This window comes from Mobula hypostoma, chromosome 7 (assembly GCF_963921235.1).
Source record: "Mobula hypostoma chromosome 7, sMobHyp1.1, whole genome shotgun sequence".
NCBI lineage: Eukaryota > Metazoa > Chordata > Chondrichthyes > Myliobatiformes > Myliobatidae > Mobula > Mobula hypostoma.
In genome coordinates this window covers 122,684,846-122,705,873 of record NC_086103.1, presented here as the reverse complement: position 1 = coordinate 122,705,873, position 21,028 = coordinate 122,684,846, and the positions used below count along the sequence as shown (strand labels likewise).

The 21,028-nt window shown below is 41.5% G+C and overlaps 1 protein-coding gene across 1 annotated transcript in view; it reads right to left on the bottom strand.

The window, feature by feature from the left end:
- Positions 1-21,028, bottom strand: part of LOC134349495 (NADP-dependent malic enzyme-like) — a 161,458-nt gene that overhangs the window by 10,941 nt on the left and 129,489 nt on the right. Inside the window, exons 10-13 of the mRNA XM_063053893.1 lie at positions 19,549-19,654; positions 11,378-11,520; positions 10,662-10,835; positions 5,270-5,368 (exon numbers count right to left, since the gene is read on the bottom strand). Coding sequence (XP_062909963.1) covers positions 5,270-5,368; positions 10,662-10,835; positions 11,378-11,520; positions 19,549-19,654 — 522 coding nt within the window. The remainder of the gene's footprint in view (positions 1-5,269; positions 5,369-10,661; positions 10,836-11,377; positions 11,521-19,548; positions 19,655-21,028) is intronic.

The following is a 21,028-nucleotide window of genomic DNA, read 5'->3' as shown; positions in this document are numbered from 1 at the left end:
CTATGCCCAGATCTTCTGGGGCTTGTATCATTTCCACTGAAATTTCATCAGGTCCAGTGGCTTTACCATGTTTCATGCTTTTCATTGCTTTAGTTATTTCTTCTTTGGTAATAGGTGGGCCAGAATTAGGGTACTGGAACATCTAGAGGAAATCCATACAATCATGGGCAGAATGTACAAAATCCTTACAAATAATCCCTCAACAAGACATTCTTTTCTAGTCCAGCTCTGTCTTTTATACGGTGGTACCCAGTCCTTCCCAATCCAGATTCCTCTCCATTCCAAAAGGAATGCCCTTAGCCTTGGCAGTGGTCAGGCAACAAATCCTTTGGGATTCTGACTCTGTTACAGAGGACAGTGTCTGTTCCTTTAAGTATCTATTCCGAATGACTAAGTTTCTCATTTCTCTCCTCAGTTAAATGGCCCCTTGTCCATGGTGCCATGGACAGTTAGCATATCTTGTCAGTCCCTATCCTCGATAAATCAGGAGCAGGAACTTTCTGCCTGCTCGACAAGAGTAAATGCTGAGGCAGCGTTACTTTCTCAGTCTCTCTACCTGCCTCTTCTGCAGTAACGCACTCCCGCCCTGGAGCACTGATCAAATCTGTGATAATTAATCTAAGGGGTATTACTGGAATTGTGTCCAGGTAACTCCTGCTGTATCTGGAGTCAGAATGCAGCTCACTGACAGTGACTAATGGTTTCACAAGCAGACAATATTGCTGCTGATATGATCACTGTGAAATCACCTGTTGCAGCTATAACACATTTCCTGCTCAACACTACCACTACTAATTAATTCATTTAAATTTAATTACTTTAGATCATGAAATATAGGAGCAGAATTAGGCCATTTGGCCTATCAGGTGTGCTCTGTTATTTGATCAGGACTGATTCATTTCCCTCTCAACCCCACTCTTCTGTCTTCTCCCTGTAACCTTTCACTTATCAACAATTTATCAACTTCCACATTAAACACAGTCAATGACTTGGCCTCCATAACGACCTGTGACAAAGAATTCCACAGATCTACCACCCAATGGCTGAAGAAATTCCCCCTATTTCCATTTTAAATAGATGGCCTTCTATTCTGAGATTGCACCCTTTAGTCCTAGACTCCACCACTATAGGAAACATCCTCTCCACATCTACTGTCTAAGCCTTTTAACATTTAATAGATTACACTGAGACCCCCACCCCATTCTTTTAAATACCAGCAACTACAGGTCCAGAGCCATCACTTTTCATATAAATCTTTCATTCCCAGAATTAATTTTGTGAACCTCCTTTCAACCCTCGCCAACGTCAGAACATCACTTCTTAGATAAAGAGCCCAAAACTGCTCACAATACTCCAAGCAAAGACTCGCCAGGCCCTTATAAAGCCTCAGCATTACATCCTTGTTTTTATATTCTCATCCTCTCAAAATGAATTGGCCTTACATTGCATTTGCCTTCCTCACCACCAACTCAACCTGCAAGTTGACTTTATGTCCGTTTGCAAATCTGATTTCTGAATGTTGTCCCCACTTAGGAAACAGTCTATGCTTTTATTCCTTCTATCAAAGAGCATGACCATACACTTCCCTGACACTGTATTCCATCTGTCACTTCTTTGCCCATTCTCCTAACTTGTCTAAGTGCTTCGGCAGCCTCCCTGCATCTCAACACAACCTGCTGCTCCACCCATCTTTGTGTCGTCTGCAAACCTGGCCACAAAGCCGTCAATTCTGTCATCCAAATCATTGACATACCACGTAAAAAGGAGCAGACCCAAAACCAACCCCTGTGGAAAACCACTTGTCATCAGCAGCCAGTCAAAGGAGGCTCCCTTTATTCCTACTCTGTCTCCTGCCAATGCTATATCCTTGCTAGCATCTTTCCTGCACTTCCATGGAGTCTTATCGTACTAAGCAATCTCAGGTGCGGCACCTTGTCAAAAGTCTTCCGAAAATCCAAGTACACAACATCCACCGATTCTTCTTGCTTGTCCATCTTGTTATTTCCGCAAAGAATTCCAACTGATCTCTCAGGCAAGATTTCTCCTTAAGAAAACTATAGTACCTTTGGTCTATTTTATCAAGTGCCCCCAAAACATCATTCTTAACAGTCAACTCCAGCAGCCCAGCTGTTGAAGACAGGCTAATGGCCTACAATTTCCTTTCTTCTGCCCACTCCTTTCATTAAGGGTGGCATGACATTTTCAATTTTCCAGTCCTCCAGAACCATGCCAGAATCTACTGATTCTTAAAAGATCACAACTAATGCTGCCGCAATCTCTTCAGCTCCCTCTTTCAGAACCCTGGGGTATACATCACATGGTCCAGGTGCTTTACCTACCTTCAAGACATTTCAGTTTCTCAAGCACCTTCTCTCTAGTAATAGCAACTGCACTCACTTCTGTCCCCAACACTCTTGAATATCCAGTATACTGGCTAGTATCTTCCGCAATGAAGATTGATGCTAAATACTTATTCACTTTGTCTGCCATTTCCTTGTCTCCCATTACCATCTCTCCAGCATCTTTTTTCATTGGTCCAATATCTACCCTTGCCTCTCTATTACTCTTTATATATCTGAAAAAAAAACTTGGTACCCTCTTTGATATTACTGGCTAGATGAACTTCATATTTAATCTTGTCCATCCTTACGTTTTTTTTTTAAAGTTGCCTTCTGTTGGTTCTTAAGTTTCCCAGTCCTCTAAATTCCTACTAATTTTTTTGCTCTATTATATGCTCTGCCATTTGCTTTTATGTTGGCTTCGACTTTCCTTGGCAGCCATGGTTGTGTCATCTTGCCTTAAGAATACTACTACTTTTGGATGTATCTATCATGAGCCTTCCGAATTTCTCTCAGGAACTCCAGCCATTGCTGCTCTGCTGTCATCCCTGATAGTGTCCCCTTCCAATCAACTTTGGTCAGGTCCTCTCTCAACTCTGTAATTCCCTTTCCTCCAGAGACATCCTGACATATGTGACTCTAACTTCTCCCTCTCAAATTATCATATTATGATCACTGCCACCTGCGGGTTCCTTTATCTTAAGGTCCCTAAACTGGTTCATTACACAACATCCAACCCAGAATAGCTGATCCTCTAGTAGGGTCAATCACAAGCTGTTAAGCTATCTCATCGGCATTCCACAAAATTCTCCCTCTAGGGATCCAAAATCAGCACCAACCTGATTTTTCTAATCTACCTGCATATTGAAATCCCTTGTGATTATTGTAATATTGCCCTCCTGATGTGCATTTTCTATCTCCTGTTGCAATTTGTAGCCCACCTCCTGGCTATTGTTCAGAGGCCTGTATGTAACTCTCACAAGAGTCTTTTTACCCCTGCCGTTCCTTAGCTCTACTCACAATGGTTCTACATCTTTAAATCCTATGTCACCTCTAAGGATTTGATTACATGTTTTATCAACAGAGCCACACCACTCCCTCTGCCTACTTAACTGTCCTTTCAATACAATGTGTATCCTTGGATGTTAAACTCCCAACTATAATCTTCTTTCAGCCACAACTCAGTGATGCCTACAGCATCATACCTGCAAATCGATATCTGCACTACAAGATATCTACTTTATTCCATATACTGTGCGCATTCAAATATAACACCTTCAGTCCTCTACTTGTCTCCCTTTTCTATTTTGTCCTCTTGTGACACTGCAACCCATCCCACTGACTGCAATCTTTCCCTATCATCTGCCTGTCCTTCCTGACAGTCTCACTATACACCACCTCTGCTTGTAAACCAACTGCCCCATCCTTAGCCCTACCACTCAGTTTCCCACCTCCCTGCCAAATTAGTTTAAACCCTCCCCAGCAGTTCTGGGGAGGCCTGCAAGGATATTGGTCCCTCTTGAGTTCAGACGTAACCTGTCTCTTTTATACAGGTCATACCTTCCCCAGGAGAGAGCCCAATGATCCAGAAACCTGAAACCCTGCGGCCTGCATCAATTCCTCAGCCACGCATCCATCAGGCAAATCATCCTATTCTTACCCTCACTGGCATGGCAACCCAGAGACTACTACTTTGGAAGTCCTGCTTTTCAACTTTCTACCAAGCTCCCCAAAGTCTCCCTTCAGGACACCCTCCCTTTTCCTACCTATCTCATTGGTGCCAATGTGTACCAAGACTTCTGGCTGCTCATTCTCTCCCTTTAGGTTGCAAGGGGGCCAATCCGGGACATCCTTGACCCTGGCACCTGGGAGGCAACATGCCATCTGGGTGTCGCTGTCGCATCCACAGAATCTATGCCTATTCCTCTAACTATGAAATCCCCCATCCCTACTGCATTCCTCTTCTTCCCCTTCCCCCCTGCGCCACAGCACCACACTCAGTGCCAGAGATACAGTTGCTGTGGTTTCCCCGGTAGGTTATCTTTCCCCCTCCCCCAAGAGTATCCAAAGTGGTATACATATTATTGTTGTGGCGCGTGGCCAAGTGGTTAAGGCATCGGTCTAGTGATCTGAAGGTCGCTAGTTCGAGCCTCGGCTGAGGCAGCGCGTTGTGTCCTTGAGCAAGGCACTTAACCACACATTGCTCTACGAAGACACCGGTGCTAAGCTGTATGGGTCCTAATGCCCTTCCCATGGACAACATCGGTGGCGTGGAGATGGGAGACTTGTAGCATGGGCAACTGCCGGTCTTCCGTACAACCTTGCCCAGGCCTCAGTCATCATCGATGGACAGCCGAAGATAACTATTATTGAGAGATACCACAGGCGTACACTGCACTGGCTGCCTACTTCCTTTTCCTCTCCTGACAGTCACTCAGGTACCTGCCTCCTGCAACTGAAGGGTGACTACCTCCCTGTAGCTCCTATCAATCACCTCCTCATTCTCCCACATGAGCCAAAAGTAATTTTATACAAGGTTTCTTCAGCTATATCACAGTATCCTGATCTTCAAATCTCTTGGCCAGTCAGAAGATCTGAAGACAAAAACACTGGGAAGAATTACCCATCAATCTATCTAGTACCTTGTGATATCATAATGCAGCACTGAGAGCAAGGAACAGGTTGTGACTGAGCTTCACCCCCCCCCCCGAATTACATTACAAATTTCATTTGATTAGGTTTTGTGTCAGTATCTGATCCAAAGTTACAGCAATTCAGTTCAAAGTTTTAATCAGAAGCTTGAAATAAAGGAACAAATTAGAAAATAAACAATCCAGGGTAATTTTTTCCTGGAATTCAGCTATGTTTTAGTTCTTCTGCTTTGCATGTGCAGAATTTAATTATTTTATCAAATGAAAATACTTCCATACCTTTGTAGCAATCTTGAATGAAACATCCCTTATGGTGTTAAGTGGAGGATACATACGTCCTTCTGCAAGATGCTTTTCTGTTACTATTTCAGCAATAACCTGAGTAAGAAAAAACCTCAAATCAGCCAAACCGTAAGCACACAGTGCAGAAAGTCTGCCTGGGCATCACTAATATATTGGTCATCTTGTTGGTTTATCAGCACTAATAGTTCACTCACCATTCTTTTGTTAAATATAATTAATTAGAGCTCTTTTCAAAAGGGTTACTTCTGTGTTGGATTTGTCTATTTTTTGTGCAATTGATGTATTTGATTGAGGTCATGTTACAATTTGAAGAAAATTTGGATTTTGGTAAAAGTATGTTACAAAGCACATTGAGGATCACGGGCTCTCATGCCTTATGGGGTGGGTGGGTGGTTTCAAATGTTCAGCAGTCCTTCCTCTGCAAATAGTCTTGGATTTTGAGTGTCCAGTAAGAAGACATTGACATTGCTTCACCTATTCTGCAATCAAGTGAGGATTTTGCAGAGACAGCATTGGCGCCAATGAACTTAGTGTCAGGTTTGTTGTTTTAGTCTTTGATTGGTCCTTTTCCTCAGAGAGCTGTTACACTGTAGCTGATGGTGAATTCTGTATTTCATGTCTGTGTTGGAAGGCCATTCGGCTACATTGTTGGGGCAATTTTAATGCCAATTTATACAATATCTCATCATCCTCCTGTGTATATTCCATATCCCCTCATCATCTTCACATTCAGGTGAATACCCAAAAGTCTCCTAATCTACTACTCCTGGTAATCTGTTCCAGACACCTACCATTCTGGCTAAAACAAAACCTTGGCTCTCAAGTCACCTTTAAATTTCCTTCCTCTAACATTAAAAACATGTCCTCTGGAGTTTCATATTTCTACTCTGGGGAAAGGATTCTGTCTACCACATCTATGCTTCACATAATCTAAAAAAAAAAAAAAAAAAACACCTCTATCAGGTCTTCCCTCAGCCTCCAGCATTCTGGGGCAAGAGTTTCCAACCTAGGGTCCATGGATCTCTTGGTTAATGGTGAGGCTCCATGCATAAAAAGGGTTGGGAACCCCTGCTCTAGGGAAAGCAACTCCAGTTTGTCCAAACTTTCCTTACAGCTTATACCCTCTAATTCAGGGGTCCCCAACCTTTTCCGGACCGGTTTGATATTGACAATATTCTAGCGGACCGGCCGACCGGGGGGGGGGGGGTATGTTCAAGTAGGGTTAAACTCACCTCAACATTACAGTTAGGGTTGCCAACTTTCTCACTCCCAAATAAGGGACAAACGTAGCAGTCAAATCCCGGGACATTTGTGTTTACTCCATAAAGACTACCCACATGACCATGAAGCCTTGCGCAGGCACCTGTGTGCACATGCGTGACGTGCGCATATGTGATGTGCACATGCACGTACGTGCCGATTTTTTCTTTCTCCCACAAATCGCTTTTGGCTTAATCTTCCCGACTACATTGTACATATATTATTTTTACTTTATATAGGCTGTGAATTTATCATATCATTCCTGTTTTTACTATATGTTAGTGTTATTTTAGGTGTTATGTGTTATTTGGTATGATTTGGTAGGTTATTTTTTGGGTCTGGGAACACTCAAAAATTTTCTCATACAAATTAATGGTAATTGCTTCTTCGCTTTATGCCATTTCGGCACGAAAGGTTTCATAGGAACGCTCTACCTTAGCAGGGGAAATACAGGACAAGGGCAGTCCCATATGTGACAAACCAACTTAGCCCAATATACGGGATGTCCCGGCAAATATGGGACAGTTGGCAACCCTATGTTCAAGTTCAACAGTGCATGACAAGGAATGAGGAAAGGTGCAGCTGACTCATATCGTTTCCTCACGGCCTGGTAGCACATGCTTTGCGGCCCGGTGGTTGGGGACCGCTGCTCTAATCCAGGTAGTATTCTGGTAAAGCTCTTCTGCAGTCTCCACCTCCTTCCTATAATGAAGACTATACTATTACTATGGAGGTGGTGGTGGACTTTGGGGTGACCAGAACCATATAAAGGGTTCCAAGACCCATATGACTGAAACTTTTTTTTATATATAGCTGCAGCATGACTTCTTATTGTTATACTCAACACCAATGAAGACACCTTCCTTATCACATTATCTGTTCATGCAGCCACTTTATGAACTGTGAACTTGGACTCCACGATCCCTCTGTACCTCAATGCTTCTACCAGTAACTGTATACTTTCTCTGTTCATTTGCCTCCCAAAGTGCAACACCTCACACTTTTCTGGATTAAATTCCATCTTCCCCTTCTCTGTCCATACCTGATATTGATCCATATCCCACTGTACTGTTTGATAGTCCTTTACACCGTCCACAACTCTGGTGTCATCTGCAATCTTGTTAATCCACTCATTTACATTTCCATCCAAATTATTTATATTCAAAATGCAATATATCCAAAAACGCAATTCACCCTGGCTCCCATGCATCTTTATCTTCTGAATCTATGTACCATGGGGATCTTATCAAATACCTGACTGAAGTCCATGTAAGAACATCCACTACCTTAAGTTCATCATGCCCCCTTGTCACCTCCTCAAAATAACTCAATCAACTTGTAAGGCATGACCTATCCTGCACAAGGCCATATTGACTGTCTCTAAGGACACCATGCCTTTCCAAATGCTCTTAAACTCTATCCTTCAGTATTCTTTTCAATTGCTTTTCCACTGCTGACTTGAGACTCCCTGGTCTATAATCACCCAAATTATCCCATGTTCTTTCTTAAACAATGACACGTTTGCTTCTCTCCAGTTCTCTGGCACCTCACCTGTTGCTAGTGAGAGCACAAGGATCTTTTTCAAAACGCCAGAAATCTTCTCAATGTTCTATGATCTATGCCATTAGGACCTGGGAAGTTAACCATGTTAATACGGAACCAGCACTACCTCCCCAATCTCAAAATGTCCCAGCATGTCCTACTGTCTTGTTACATACCTCGTGATCATGTGACAGTCTTCACTATCCTCCAAATCCATGCCCTTGGTAAATATCGACACAAAGTACCCACTTAGTACATTAGCCACATGCTCCAACTCCAAGTGCAAATTCCCTCTTTTGTCTTTGAGTGAACCTACCCTCTCCATAGTTATCTTCTTTTTTGTTCATTTTTGTTCAAGTACAAATTGCCTAGGGAGTTCCCTTGATTCTGCTCACTAAGGACACTTAAGGCCCTTTTAGCCTTCCTAGTCACCAGTTTCCCAGGTTGTTAATTCCAATCTTCATTGTTTGTTGGTGGTGTGCTGGGGAAAGGATGGCAGAGAATTTTTATTTTGAATAAGGCAACCACGATTTGGAAATCAGTTTCCAAAAATGTACATATTCAAGCATTATTCCTATTTTGTAATTCAGCAACTGAAATTGGGTAACCTTGGTTCTGGTAATATGATAGAAGCTAGAAAGATTAACAGACTTTGAGTAATGATACATCCTTTCTTGATCACAGCTGGCTCTGAGTTTGGGGTTGAGTTGAACCTATTGGCTGGATCAAGACTTTATGTAGCAAGCAAAGAAATGTGTTGAATTTCTGAGAACAAACAAATATTTCTCAGCGAATGGAATGAAAGGATTTTATTACATCATGGTCTTCGAATATTTTTCTTGGAATTGTCAAGTGATAAAGATATTAACCATTGTACTGTAGATACTACACTGCCATTCCAGGGGCAGCTCTTCACTGTCTTGGGAGGAGGTAGCTGAGGAAAACCTAAACGATGACTTTTCCAGTGGTGGTTGGAATGGAGACCACTTTAATTACTTTATTGGTATTCTTTGTAAAGATTGGCATGATTATGGTACTTCTGAGGTTTCCTGGCATAGGTTCTATTCCCAAATGAGCTAAAGAACTCCCTCAACTGTCAGCTTTGGGTAGTGGGATTGAAACTGTAACACCCTGATGAAGAATTTACTGCTATGCTGTAGGTATTTCATTTTAGCAGTTCTGTAAGAGTGGTCTGTTCTACTTTCAGACTGTTTGGGTTTGAGCTGAGATAAGAGGCTTTGTTGTTCAACTTAGGAATGTGGCGTCAGCCAATCAGGATGGTAGGAATTGGGAGAAGGTTCTGAAGAATGCTGGGCGGGGAAGTTCTGTGAGGGACACTGGTGTGGGTCGAGGTCTTCTTTGGCAGGAGGTGGGAGAAGACAGAAGGGAAGATAGCTGAGGGTGCTGTGCCTGTTGTACAAGGTGCTTTGTGCAGATGAATTGCTTCAAGGAGGAAGGACAAGTACTCCTTTAGGAGACCCATTTGTTTGAGATGGATTTTGAGTGGCATTCGGAAGGTGGTGTGTGTTTTCACACAGACTGAGGGCTCAGTGCATGAGTGACAGTCAAATTCAAGATGATCTCCAACTTAAGCACACATTTGACTGTTTAAGAAAAATGGGCCCTTTTTGTTTTTCTTTTCTTTCTTTCCTTTAATAACTGCTTGCTTAAGTTAACATTCTTAAATACATTTCTTTATAATTGTATGCAGTGTACAATCTGTTATTTCTTGCCGACGGGCGATTGCCAAGGGGCAGTAAATCACACAGCATTCACACAAACCAGGGTTTGGGTATACGAGACATCCCAACCTTTGGCAGGACCAAAGTCATATACACCCGAGAGGTATGAAAGCGGAGAAAGCTGGGTTTCCTCGCCACAGAGTCCAGTAGGCTGCTAGCAAGGGTCTAAAAAGCCGCATTTCCAGAGATGCACAATAAAAAGGGGTTTCAAAGCTAATACGGTGTACCTTTTTGTTCTCCCTTCTGGAAAAGATGTACATGCCATCTTACTCCTGGAGCTGGCCATCTCCAGCATGCTTTGTCTTGGTCAGCCAGCCAATGTCATTGTGACCAACTCCAAACCCCTAGGCTAATAGGGCTATGCTCAGTCTGTTGCTGTTGGACTTGTCCTGAAGTTCTTGAAGGTCTTGAATTTTGAACTACAGAGTGGAAGATGCTTATGCATGCATCCTTTTAATATAGACTTGTTCCAAGAGTGATGTGCAATTGTCACTCCTTTGATCAATGTGAACTAGTTCTTTGAACAATGTTCCAAAGCAATGGCTGTCATGAAAAGACACAAGTATGATTGGTGACTGGAAGTGTCCAACTGAATTTCTAGAGTTAAGCGGTTTGAGCCAGAAACATCGCAGAAATTCCAAAAATAAATTATTTGCACATACATAGCACTGAAAAAAAATACACAAAACTGAATTTCCAAGCCCATGTATTTTAACTTATAGCTGCATATTTGTTTTTGCAAAAGAACATGTTCATTTTTATAGACTTTAATATTAAACATGGCACTGTGATTAAAAAAAAACTGGGAACCCATTGACACAAACCTCAGCTGCAAGTAGGAAGATGTCATCGTCTATATGCCGCATTCCACATGTGATAGCTCCAAGCGCAACACCAGGGAAAACATAAGCATTGTTACCCTGACCTGGGACAAAGGTACGGCCATCAGCAAGGGTTACAGGATTGAATGGACTGCCACTAGCAAATATTCCACGGCCCTGCAAATAGATTGCATTTATTACTGATAATCAGCATATCAAAAGGTGTGTAACCACGTCCTACTGTTAAATACTTTGTCAATTATTTTACTGCTATGAAGAAAATGCTTTATTTTAGAACAAATTCACAGTTTGATAACTCTATGTAATCTCAGAATCTAATATAAATATCCTCCCAATCCTGCTTCGATTATCTACTGTTACTACATTATAAAAATATAAGGCTAGGTACAAATAGTTGGAAGGAGTGAGGTTAAGAAACTCTATTTCATCAAATTAAACGATGTAATTCAAGTGTTCGACAAATTAGTCTTATTAGATGCTCATTCATTTGCAACAGATAGACTGGCAAAAATGAAGATGAAGACTGAAGAAACTATGACATTATAATGTTTAAAGTATTCTAAAAAAAAATCTAACTTTTACTCTAGGGTATTTCACTTGGAAGCAACCTGGATTTAATGCATCCAACAAATAAATGTTTCTCATCAACTCCTCTACTTCAAATTGAGAAGGTAACCAAATACCAGGTGGGATCTTACATCTGTCAGGCGATAGCATTGCTCTGCTGTGCATTCTGCTTTGCTCGTAGGGTTACTTAGTGCAAAAATAATCGGATGTTTATTGAATGAAGCCATGTTCTTTATTATCTGCTCCGTAAATGCTCCTCCAATGGCTGCGACTCCTTGAAAAAAAATAACAATTATTTCACCTCAATTGCTGTTGTATTAAAGTATTTGCAGAAAAGAAGACATATTTATCCCAGGAAATGGAATTCTACCACTGTTTAATGGGACATTACAATATAGTTACCATGATGTCCTCCGTTTTAAGAGTGTTAAAAACTGGCCTGCATGATTCACAGAATTTGCCATTGGCATTCTTGCATTGACCTATGGGAACTGGATCAGCAGTGAGAAGGAGATACTTTATACTTCATTGTCGCCAAACAATTGATAATAGAATGTACAATCATCACAGCGATATTTGATTCTGTACTCCCTGGAGTACAAATCAATAGCAAATATTAAAAATTTAAATTATAAATCACAAATAGAAAATAGAAAAATGGAAAGTAAGGTAGAGCAAAAAAAAACCGAGAGGCAGGTCTGGATATTTGGAAGGTACGGCCCAGATCCGGGTCAGGGTCCATTCAGCAGTCTTATCACAGTTGGAAAGAAGCTGTTCTCAAATCCTGCCGTACGAGTCTTCAAGCTTCTGAACCTTCTCCCGGAGGGAAGAGGGACGAAAAGTCTGTTGGCTGGGTGGGTCGTGTCCTTGATTATCCTGACAGCACTGCTCCAATAGCGTGCGATGTAAAGTGAGTCCAAGGACAGAAGATTGGTTTGTGTGACGTGCTGGGCTGTGCTCACGATCTTCTGCAGCTTCTTCTGGTCTTGGACAGGACAACTTCCATACCAGGTTGTGATGCACCCTGGAAGAATGCTTTCTACGGTGCATCTATAAAAATTAGTGAGGGTTTTAGGGGACAGGCCAAATTTCTTTAGCTTTCTCAGGAAGTAAAGGCACTGCTGGGCCTTCTTGGCAGTGGACTCTGCTTGGTTGGACCAAGTCAGGTCATTTGTGATATTGACCCCGAGGAACTTAAAGCTTTTGACCTGTTCCACTTGCGCACCACCAATGTAAATGTGGTCGTGCGGTCAGCTACTCCTTCTGAAGTCAACAACCAATTCCTTCGTCTTGCTGACATTGAGAGATAATTATTGTCTTCACACCATGCCACCAGGTCCTTAATTTCCTCTCTGTACTCAAACGCATCATTACCCAAGATACGGCCTACAATTGTGGTGTCATCAGCAAACTTGTATATTGAATTCAATGGAACCTTGGCTACACAATCATGGGTGTACAGTGAGTACAGCAGGGGGCTGAGTACACAGCCTTGTGGGGCACCGGTGCTCAGAGTGATTGTAGAGGAGAGCTTGTCCCCTATTTTTACAGCCTGGGTCCTGTCTGTGAAGAAGTTGAAGATCCAGCTGCAGATCTGAGTGCTAAGGCCCAGGTTCCGGAGATTAGGAATCAGTTTATTTGGAATGATGGTATTAAAGACAGAGCTGTAGTCAATGAAAAGGAGCCTTACATATGCGTCTTTATTCTCCAGGTGTTCTAGGGAGGAATGTAGGGCCAGAGAGATGGCATCTGCCGTTGACCTGTTGCTCTGGTAGGCGAATTGCAAAGCGTCGAGGTTGACCGGTAGGCTGTGGTTGATGGGTGCCATAACCAATCTCTCAAAGCACTTCATAGCAATTGATGTCAGAGCCACAGGTCGATAGTCATTCAGGCATGCTACCTTGCTCTTCTTCGGCACCGGGATTATTGTTGCCTTCTTAAAACACGAGGGGATCTTAGACTGAAGGAAGGAACAGTTGAAGATGTCAGCAAACACTCCAGCTAGCTCACTTGCACAGGCCCAGAGAACCCATCCCGGGACGCCATCTAGGCCCGTCGCCTTATTTGGATTTATCTTCAGGAAGGGCCTTCTAACATCCTCTTCGGAGATGATGAATCTCGATGCCACCAGGTCCGGTTCATACGGAGGGAGTGGAACGCTCCTCTTCTGTTCGAATCTTGCGTAGAATATGTTAAGTTCATCAGGAAGAGAAGTGCCACAGTTATTGATATTCCCAGCCTTTTCTTTGCGCCCAGTGATCTCATTTAGACCCTGCCATAGTATACTGGCATCCCTCTGGTTAGCCTCCAAGGAGATCTCTCCAAGGCGTTGAAGATGAAGTGAAAGATTAGAGGAGGAGAATACAAAAGAGGAGAAATGTATAGAGAGGGGGGTATGAGAGCCCCGGGGGGGGGGGGTGTGGTGTGAGAGCGCGGGTGTGGTGAGAGAGCAGGGTGTGGTGAGAGAGCAGGGTGTGGTGAGAGAGAGCGGGGTGTGGTGAGAGAGAGCAGGGTGTGGTGAGAGAGAGCGGGGTGTGGTGAGAGAGAGCAGGGTGTGGTGAGAGAGAGCGGGGTGTGGTGAGAGAGAGCGGGGTGTGGTGAGAGAGAGCAGGGTGTGGTGAGAGAGAGCGGGGTGTGGTGAGAGAGAGCAGGGTGTGGTGAGAGAGAGCGGGGTGTGGTGAGAGAGAGCAGGGTGTGGTGAGAGAGAGCAGGGTGTGGTGAGAGAGAGCAGGGTGTGGTGAGAGAAGGTGGGGGAGAGGGACAGACTAAAGATGTGAGAAAACACTTCCTTAATCATACCCTGAGATTACAGGCAGTCCCACGTTCCTGTTGTTAGCTGCTTTACAGATTCCTCAATCTCAATCTAAAGGCAATCAAGTTTTGTGGAAATATATTTATAGTGGATAATTTTTAAACACATATCCTGGGATGGATGCTGTGAATTACATGTTGCTCATTGCTTTCACAGTTGAAGTACTTCAAGTATTTTCACATTGTAAATCAAGACATCTTGACTGACGTGTCTGTTGGTGATCAATTGACATTGTTATTATATTACTTAGCAAATTATGATTATGACTATTTCCAATGTTGCAATGGACAAAACCCCAAAGGAAAAAATGTGCGAACAATACAACAGATGCCCAGTGTCTTATGCACTACACATACATAAAAATCTGCTGTATTTCTGTTTTAATCCCATCTCTAAGCATTTGCATCATTGCAGTTAACTGGCACCTTTCCAGGAGAATAAACGGCTTTTTGACTCACAATCAGGAGATGGAAATTTAGAGCCTTCCTTTTTGGTTACAAATGAAATTGTTAAACTAGTGCAGAATTTCAAAATTTAGCAAGTTTGACCAATTAGGATGTATGCCATTTAAAAGTTAGTTCAAACTTTGCTTCAAATGAAATAATACCACATTGACTGTTTGATAGACAAAGTATAAAAGGAATAGATAAAAACAGCTCTATGCCCAATTTATTAAGCCCAAACATAATTCATCTTGCTTGCATTTAATTTGATTTATCAAGAATTATCTACTTCTTCCTGTATACTAATCAAATTCTACATTATCAAAGCTTTAAGTATGAGGCGTGGGCACAACATGAGATTTTGTTAATTCTCATCTTCCCTACAACCAGTTAATAGACAATAGGTGCAGGAGTAGGCCATTCAGCCCTTTGAGCCAGCACCGCCATTCACTGTGATCATGGCTGATCATCCACAATCAGTACCCTGTTCCTGCTTTCTCCCCATATAAGAGCTCTAACTCTTTTTTGAAAGAATCTAGAGAATTGGCCTCCACTGCCTTCTGAGGCAGAGCATTCCACAGAACCACAACCCTCTGTGTGAAAAAGTTTTTCCTCAACTCCGTTCTAAATTGTCTACCCCTTATTCTTAAACTGTGGCCTCTGGTTCTGGACTCTCCCAACATCGGGAAAATGTTTCCTGCCTCTAGCGTGTCCAATCCCTCAATAATCTTATATGTTTCAATCAGATCCCCTCTCATCCTTCTAAATTCCAGTGTATACAACCCCAATCGCTCCAATCTTTCAACATACGAGAGTCCTGCCATCCCGGGAATTAACCTCGTGAACTTACGCTGCACTCCCTCAATAGCTAGAATGTCCTTCCTCAAATTTGGAGACCAAAACTGTACACAATATTCCAGGTGTGGTCTCACCAAGGCCCTGTACAACTGCAGAAGGACCTCTTTGCTCCTATAACTCAACTCCCCTTGTTATGAAGGCCAGCATGCCATTAGCTTTCTTCACTGCCTGCTGTACCTGCATGCTGACTTTCAGTGACTGATGAACAAGGACACCTAGATCTTATTGTACTTCCCCTTTTCCTAACTTGACACCATTCAGATAGTAATCTGCCTTCCTGTTCTTGCCACCAAAGTGGATAACCTCACATTTATCCACATTAAACTGCATCTGCCATGCATCTGCCCACTCACCCAGCCTGTCCAAGTCACCCTGCATTCTCATAACATCCTCCTCACATTTCACACTGCCACCCAGCTTTGTGTCATCTGCAAATTTGCTAATGTTACTTTTAATCCCTTCATCTAAATCATTAATGTATATTGTAAATAGCTGCGGTCTCAGCACCGAGCTTTGCGGTACCCCACTAGTCACTGCCTGCCATTCTGAAAAGGACCCATTAATCCCTACTCTTTGTTTTTGTCAGCCAACCAATTTTCTATCCAAGTCAGTACCCTACCCCCAATACCATTTGCTCTAATTTTGCACACTAACCTCCTAAGTGGGACCTTATCAAAGGCTTTCTGAAAGTCCAAGTACACTACATCCACTGGCTTTCCCATGTCCATTTTCATAGTTACATTATCAAAAAATTCCAGAAGATTAGTCAAGTATGATTTCCCCTTCGTAAATCCATGCTGACTTGGACCTATCCTGCCACTGCTATCCAAATATGCCGCTATTTCATCTTATATAATTGATTCCAACATCTTCCCCACCACTGATGTCAGACTAACTGGTCTGTAATTGCCTGTTTTCTCTCTCCCTCCTTTCTTAAAAAGTGGGATAACATTAGCTACCCTCCAATCCGCAGGAACTGATCCTGAATCTATAGAACATTGGAAAATGATTACCAATGCGTCCACAATTTCTAGAGCCACCTCCTTAAGTACCCTGGGATGCAGACCATCAGGCCCTGGGATTTAATCAACCTTCAGTCCCATCAGTTTACCCAACACCATTTTGTACCTGATACGAATTTCCTTCAGTTCCTCTGTTACCCTAGGTCCTCTGGCCACTATTACATCTGGGAGACTGTTTGTGTCTTCCCTAGTGAAGACAGATCCAAAGTACCTGTTCAGCTCGTCTGCCATTTCCTTGTTGCCCATAATGATTTCACCCATTCTGTCTTCAAGGGCCCAACTTTGGTCTAAAATAATTTTTTCCTCTTCACGCACCTAAAGAAGCTTTTGCTATCGTCCTTTAAATTTTTGGCTAGCTTACCTTCGTACCTCATCTTTTCTCCCGGTACTGCCTTTTTAGTTATCTTCTGTTGCCCCTTAAAAGCCTCTCAATCCTCTGGCTTCTCACTCATCCTTGCTATGTTATACTTCCTCTCTTTTATTTTTACCCTGTCCTTGACTTCCCTTGTCATCCACGGTCACCCCTTACTCCTCTTAGAACCTTTTTTCCTCTTTGAAATGAACTGATCCTGCACCTTTTGTATTATTCCCCAGAAATACCTGCCATTGTTGTTCCACTGTCATCCCTGCTAGGGTATCTTTCCAGTCAACTTTTGCCAGATCCTCCCTCACGTGTCCATAGTCCCCTTTGTTCAACTGTAATACTGACACTTCTGATCTTCCCTTCTCCCTCTCAAATTGTAGATTAAAACTTATATCATATTATGGTCACTACCTCCTAATAGCTCCTTTACCTTGAGTTCCCTTATCAAATCTGGCTCATTGCACAACACTAAATCCAGAATTGCCTTCTCCCTGGTAGGCTCTAATACAAGCTGCTCTAAGAATCCATCTCTGAGGCATTCCACAAACTCCCTTTCTTGGGGTCCAGTACCAACCTGATTTTCCCAGTCTACCTGCATGTTAAAATCCCCCATAACAACCATAGAATTATCTTTGCGACATGCCAAATTTAATTCTTGATGTAACTTGCACCCTATATCCAGGCTACTGTTTGGGGGCCTGTAGATAACTCCCATCAAGGTCTTTTTGCCCTTACAGTTTCTCAGTTCTATCCATACTGACTCTACATCTCCTGAAACCATTCAAAACCAGTCGAAACCACTCAGCCTATCAAATAATAATGGCTGTCACAACAATCCCACTCTCACACTTAATTCACTGTAACTCTACCCAGACAGAATAAAGTTATTTATCATTATACAGTTCACAAAATGCCCCACTGTTTCTGTTAAACCTGCTAGAATGAATGATAATGAAACTCTTTGGGGTAGAATTTAGCAATTATATTGCCAGTGTGGACAATACTGTAATCACATATTAATGGGCAAGTCTGTGCAAACACTTTCAGTTACATTGCCATTGGTGGAAACTTGCACACCCATTCAGTAGAGGAAGCACAGAGGGAACTGAGCGGAGAAAGTACGGCAAATGTTTCCTTTTTGGGTACTGCTTCTTCAGCTGCAAGTTCTAAATTGTGAAAATTCTGGGATTTCAGCCTTCCCCTGAAGTACCTGGCACTGTGGGATTTAGGTTTCTCTGAATACCGACCTCTAATAATATTATTAATAGGAATCTCAACATAAAAAGGTATTTCTCAGTTGTAACTTCAGTCACTTATTAAAAAAAATCAAAGCATAACAATGTAACTTCTCAGCTTTTCACACCTCTGAGAAGATCTGCTCCAGATAATTAAATGTATTGCATCAAACTTAAATAATACTGTGGTTATTAGAATGTTACAATGTGAATTAGACCAATTTCAGCTGTTTAGCACACATTTCCTCTCTAAGTTGGAACTCCCTTGTTTTCTTTCTCATCACTGAATAAAATGCAGGCAACATTCTGGGATCAGAACGTGACAGACTGACTCGTTAGAAACCAGTTGAAACTACCAAGAGTTAAGTTCTGATACACAGGCAGTTTTTCTTCAAAAAGTGGTCACCAATAAATCCAGAATTTATTTCTGCTTTTAACAAAAGACATGCATTATCGGAATTTAATGCCCCTGTTGTATTAGCTGCCAACATCAGCACATGCCAATAACTGTCAATATCAATCAGACTCAATGGTGTCTGATTGCTGAAAATCTCAATTTGATGCTTCTTTCTAAATTTCCTACTACAGATCCTGTTCAAAAGACTGATCAAAATTGCAGGATGAGGAATGAAGGGAGGGAACGTGTGTCAACCTTGGTAAATTCTAGCTTTGATTAAATAAAATCAGTAATAAAGGGTAATTCGGTAAAATGAAGAATATTGGAACACAGTCACATTGATTACACCTATCATTTAATCAATCCATCATTAGATAAATCTTTACATCTGATTTTTTAAAAATTAATAAAGTCAGCTGACTGAAAAACATTTGACAGGAGAAACAAATGAATGGCACCCTTTACTTCAATGATATTGATCTCGATCTCAAAAGGAATCAAGAGGGTTGGCATAATATTGCAGGAGCTCCTGTTTCTGAGATCAGAAAACAAAAATAGAACCTGTGGTCCACTTGTACAGTGTTTTTGGCAATAAATTTGAGTATTTATCATTTGCATAAATTCTCAGTGAAAATTCAGTAAGTTTTCAGCACTGCAGCATTAGAATATTAAATGTATCACTTGCATTTTTAAAGAACATAGCTAAATTATATGAAGACTTTTTGAATAGATCCACAGCAGGTGATGGTGACATCAGTGGAGACATCAGCAGGTGTTACTGAAGTGTAACAAACACCAATTGATTTCCTCAGTTAATACAAGTATGTCACCAACTTAACCAACAAAGAAAACTAAAGGAAACAATCTTATTAACATATGTGACTGTGATAAAAACCATACACACACTTAGACATACACAAGTTAGGCCCAGTTCTGATTTTACAGGAATAGCTCAATGACTGGGATTCTGGAAAAAAACACCTAGTCACAAGTGAATAACTTAGAAGATTTAGCAAATTCTTTTGTTTAAAATTATGAAGACCTCATATTATGGTTCAATACTATTTCCCAAAATTTATAAACCTGCTTTTTAAATTAAGATCGTCTGTTATTGAATTCTGACATTTAAGCATGAAATAAACCAAATACAGCGATAGAATTTTAAATGTACCTATTAAAGCAGTAGGTTTAACTTTCTGAACAACCTCTTCCAGACTTTTCATTGGCGGATGATCCTGAGCAAACATCTGCTTTTCGTGGGTCAGATGGCTTCTTCCCTGCACAAGAACACAATTTTGCGGTACATGTTACATGTCTAGCCCAACAAATTCCACTGGGCAAGGATAGGAATAAGAGGTCAGATCATTATTCATACAAAAGGACACTGTGATAGTGATAGTGGAGACCTGATCATGTAGGCGGTAGGATGGGAAAGATTGATAGTGGAGCAGTGTAGACATTGGTATGAATTAGTTGTACAGTCAGCATGGAAATTTTAAGAAAGGATAAGAAAAGACCAGTTGAAAATTATATTAAAAAAAGATCAAGAGGAAATAATGACAAAGAGAATCAGAATCAGGTCTATTATCACTGACATACAGGATGTCATGAAATTTGCTGTTTTGCAGCAGTACAGTGCCACACAAAATATTACAAACAAAGTAAGAAATATAAAAAAAGTCGTGCAAAAAAAGAACAAAATAATGAGGTAGTGTTCATGGACAATTTAGAAATTTGATAATGGAGGGGAAGAGGTTGTTTGTAAAGTGTTGATTGCGTGCCTTCTGTGAAGCAGAGAAAAGAATTGGAAAAGCAACAGGAAGGATGGAGGAGAGGTTATCTATGGATGATGTACTATATTGCACGAACATAGCCTGTTGAATTGACTATTTTATACGCTTTAACAGATACTGCTTACCGGGGGCTGGGGGGGGGGAGGAGGGGGGTGGGGTGGGTTTGGCTGAAAAGCAAATTCAACCTACTTCAGTTTTTTTATTTAAACTTATTGGTCAATAAGAGCACTGAAATCAAACATGTAATGATTAAGGAGTGATCAATTTCTATACTATCACTTATGCTTCTGACCCTTCAATGGTTTTGCTTACAATTTAGTACCTGTGCCAAAACTGGACGAGTTTTGACACTAACAGTCATCCAGAATTGCATCAAACCATTACAATACTAGTGCCCATCCTGTCCAAGTGCACAAGGAATGAAAATAGATGTCCTCCATACCAGCAGGAGCTGCTGACATCAGAAGAAACATATTTGAAGACTTTACTTGCTGGTTATGTCACTTGATCTCCATTAACTAAGAATTAGCTCTGCTCTATGTTCAAAACCACTTGGAAGTGCAAAGACTAGCCAAGGCACAAATATAATCTGTGAAGGAACTTTTATGTCAACCTCATACAGAGGACCAGCAGCATCACACTAATTTCTGAACAATACAGCTTTTTAAATGGACTTTCAGGTTTTGTTATTTCATAATAACAAAATAGGAATAAACATATTCAAATAATTCTCAAAATCTTCTGTCACATATAGATCATTTAATGATGGTACCAATAACACAGAGATTTGTGGAGAAGTCATCTGATAATAACCTTGCAGACATTCAGTGTTTAAACATATCTGCAGCTCCTCAGTTA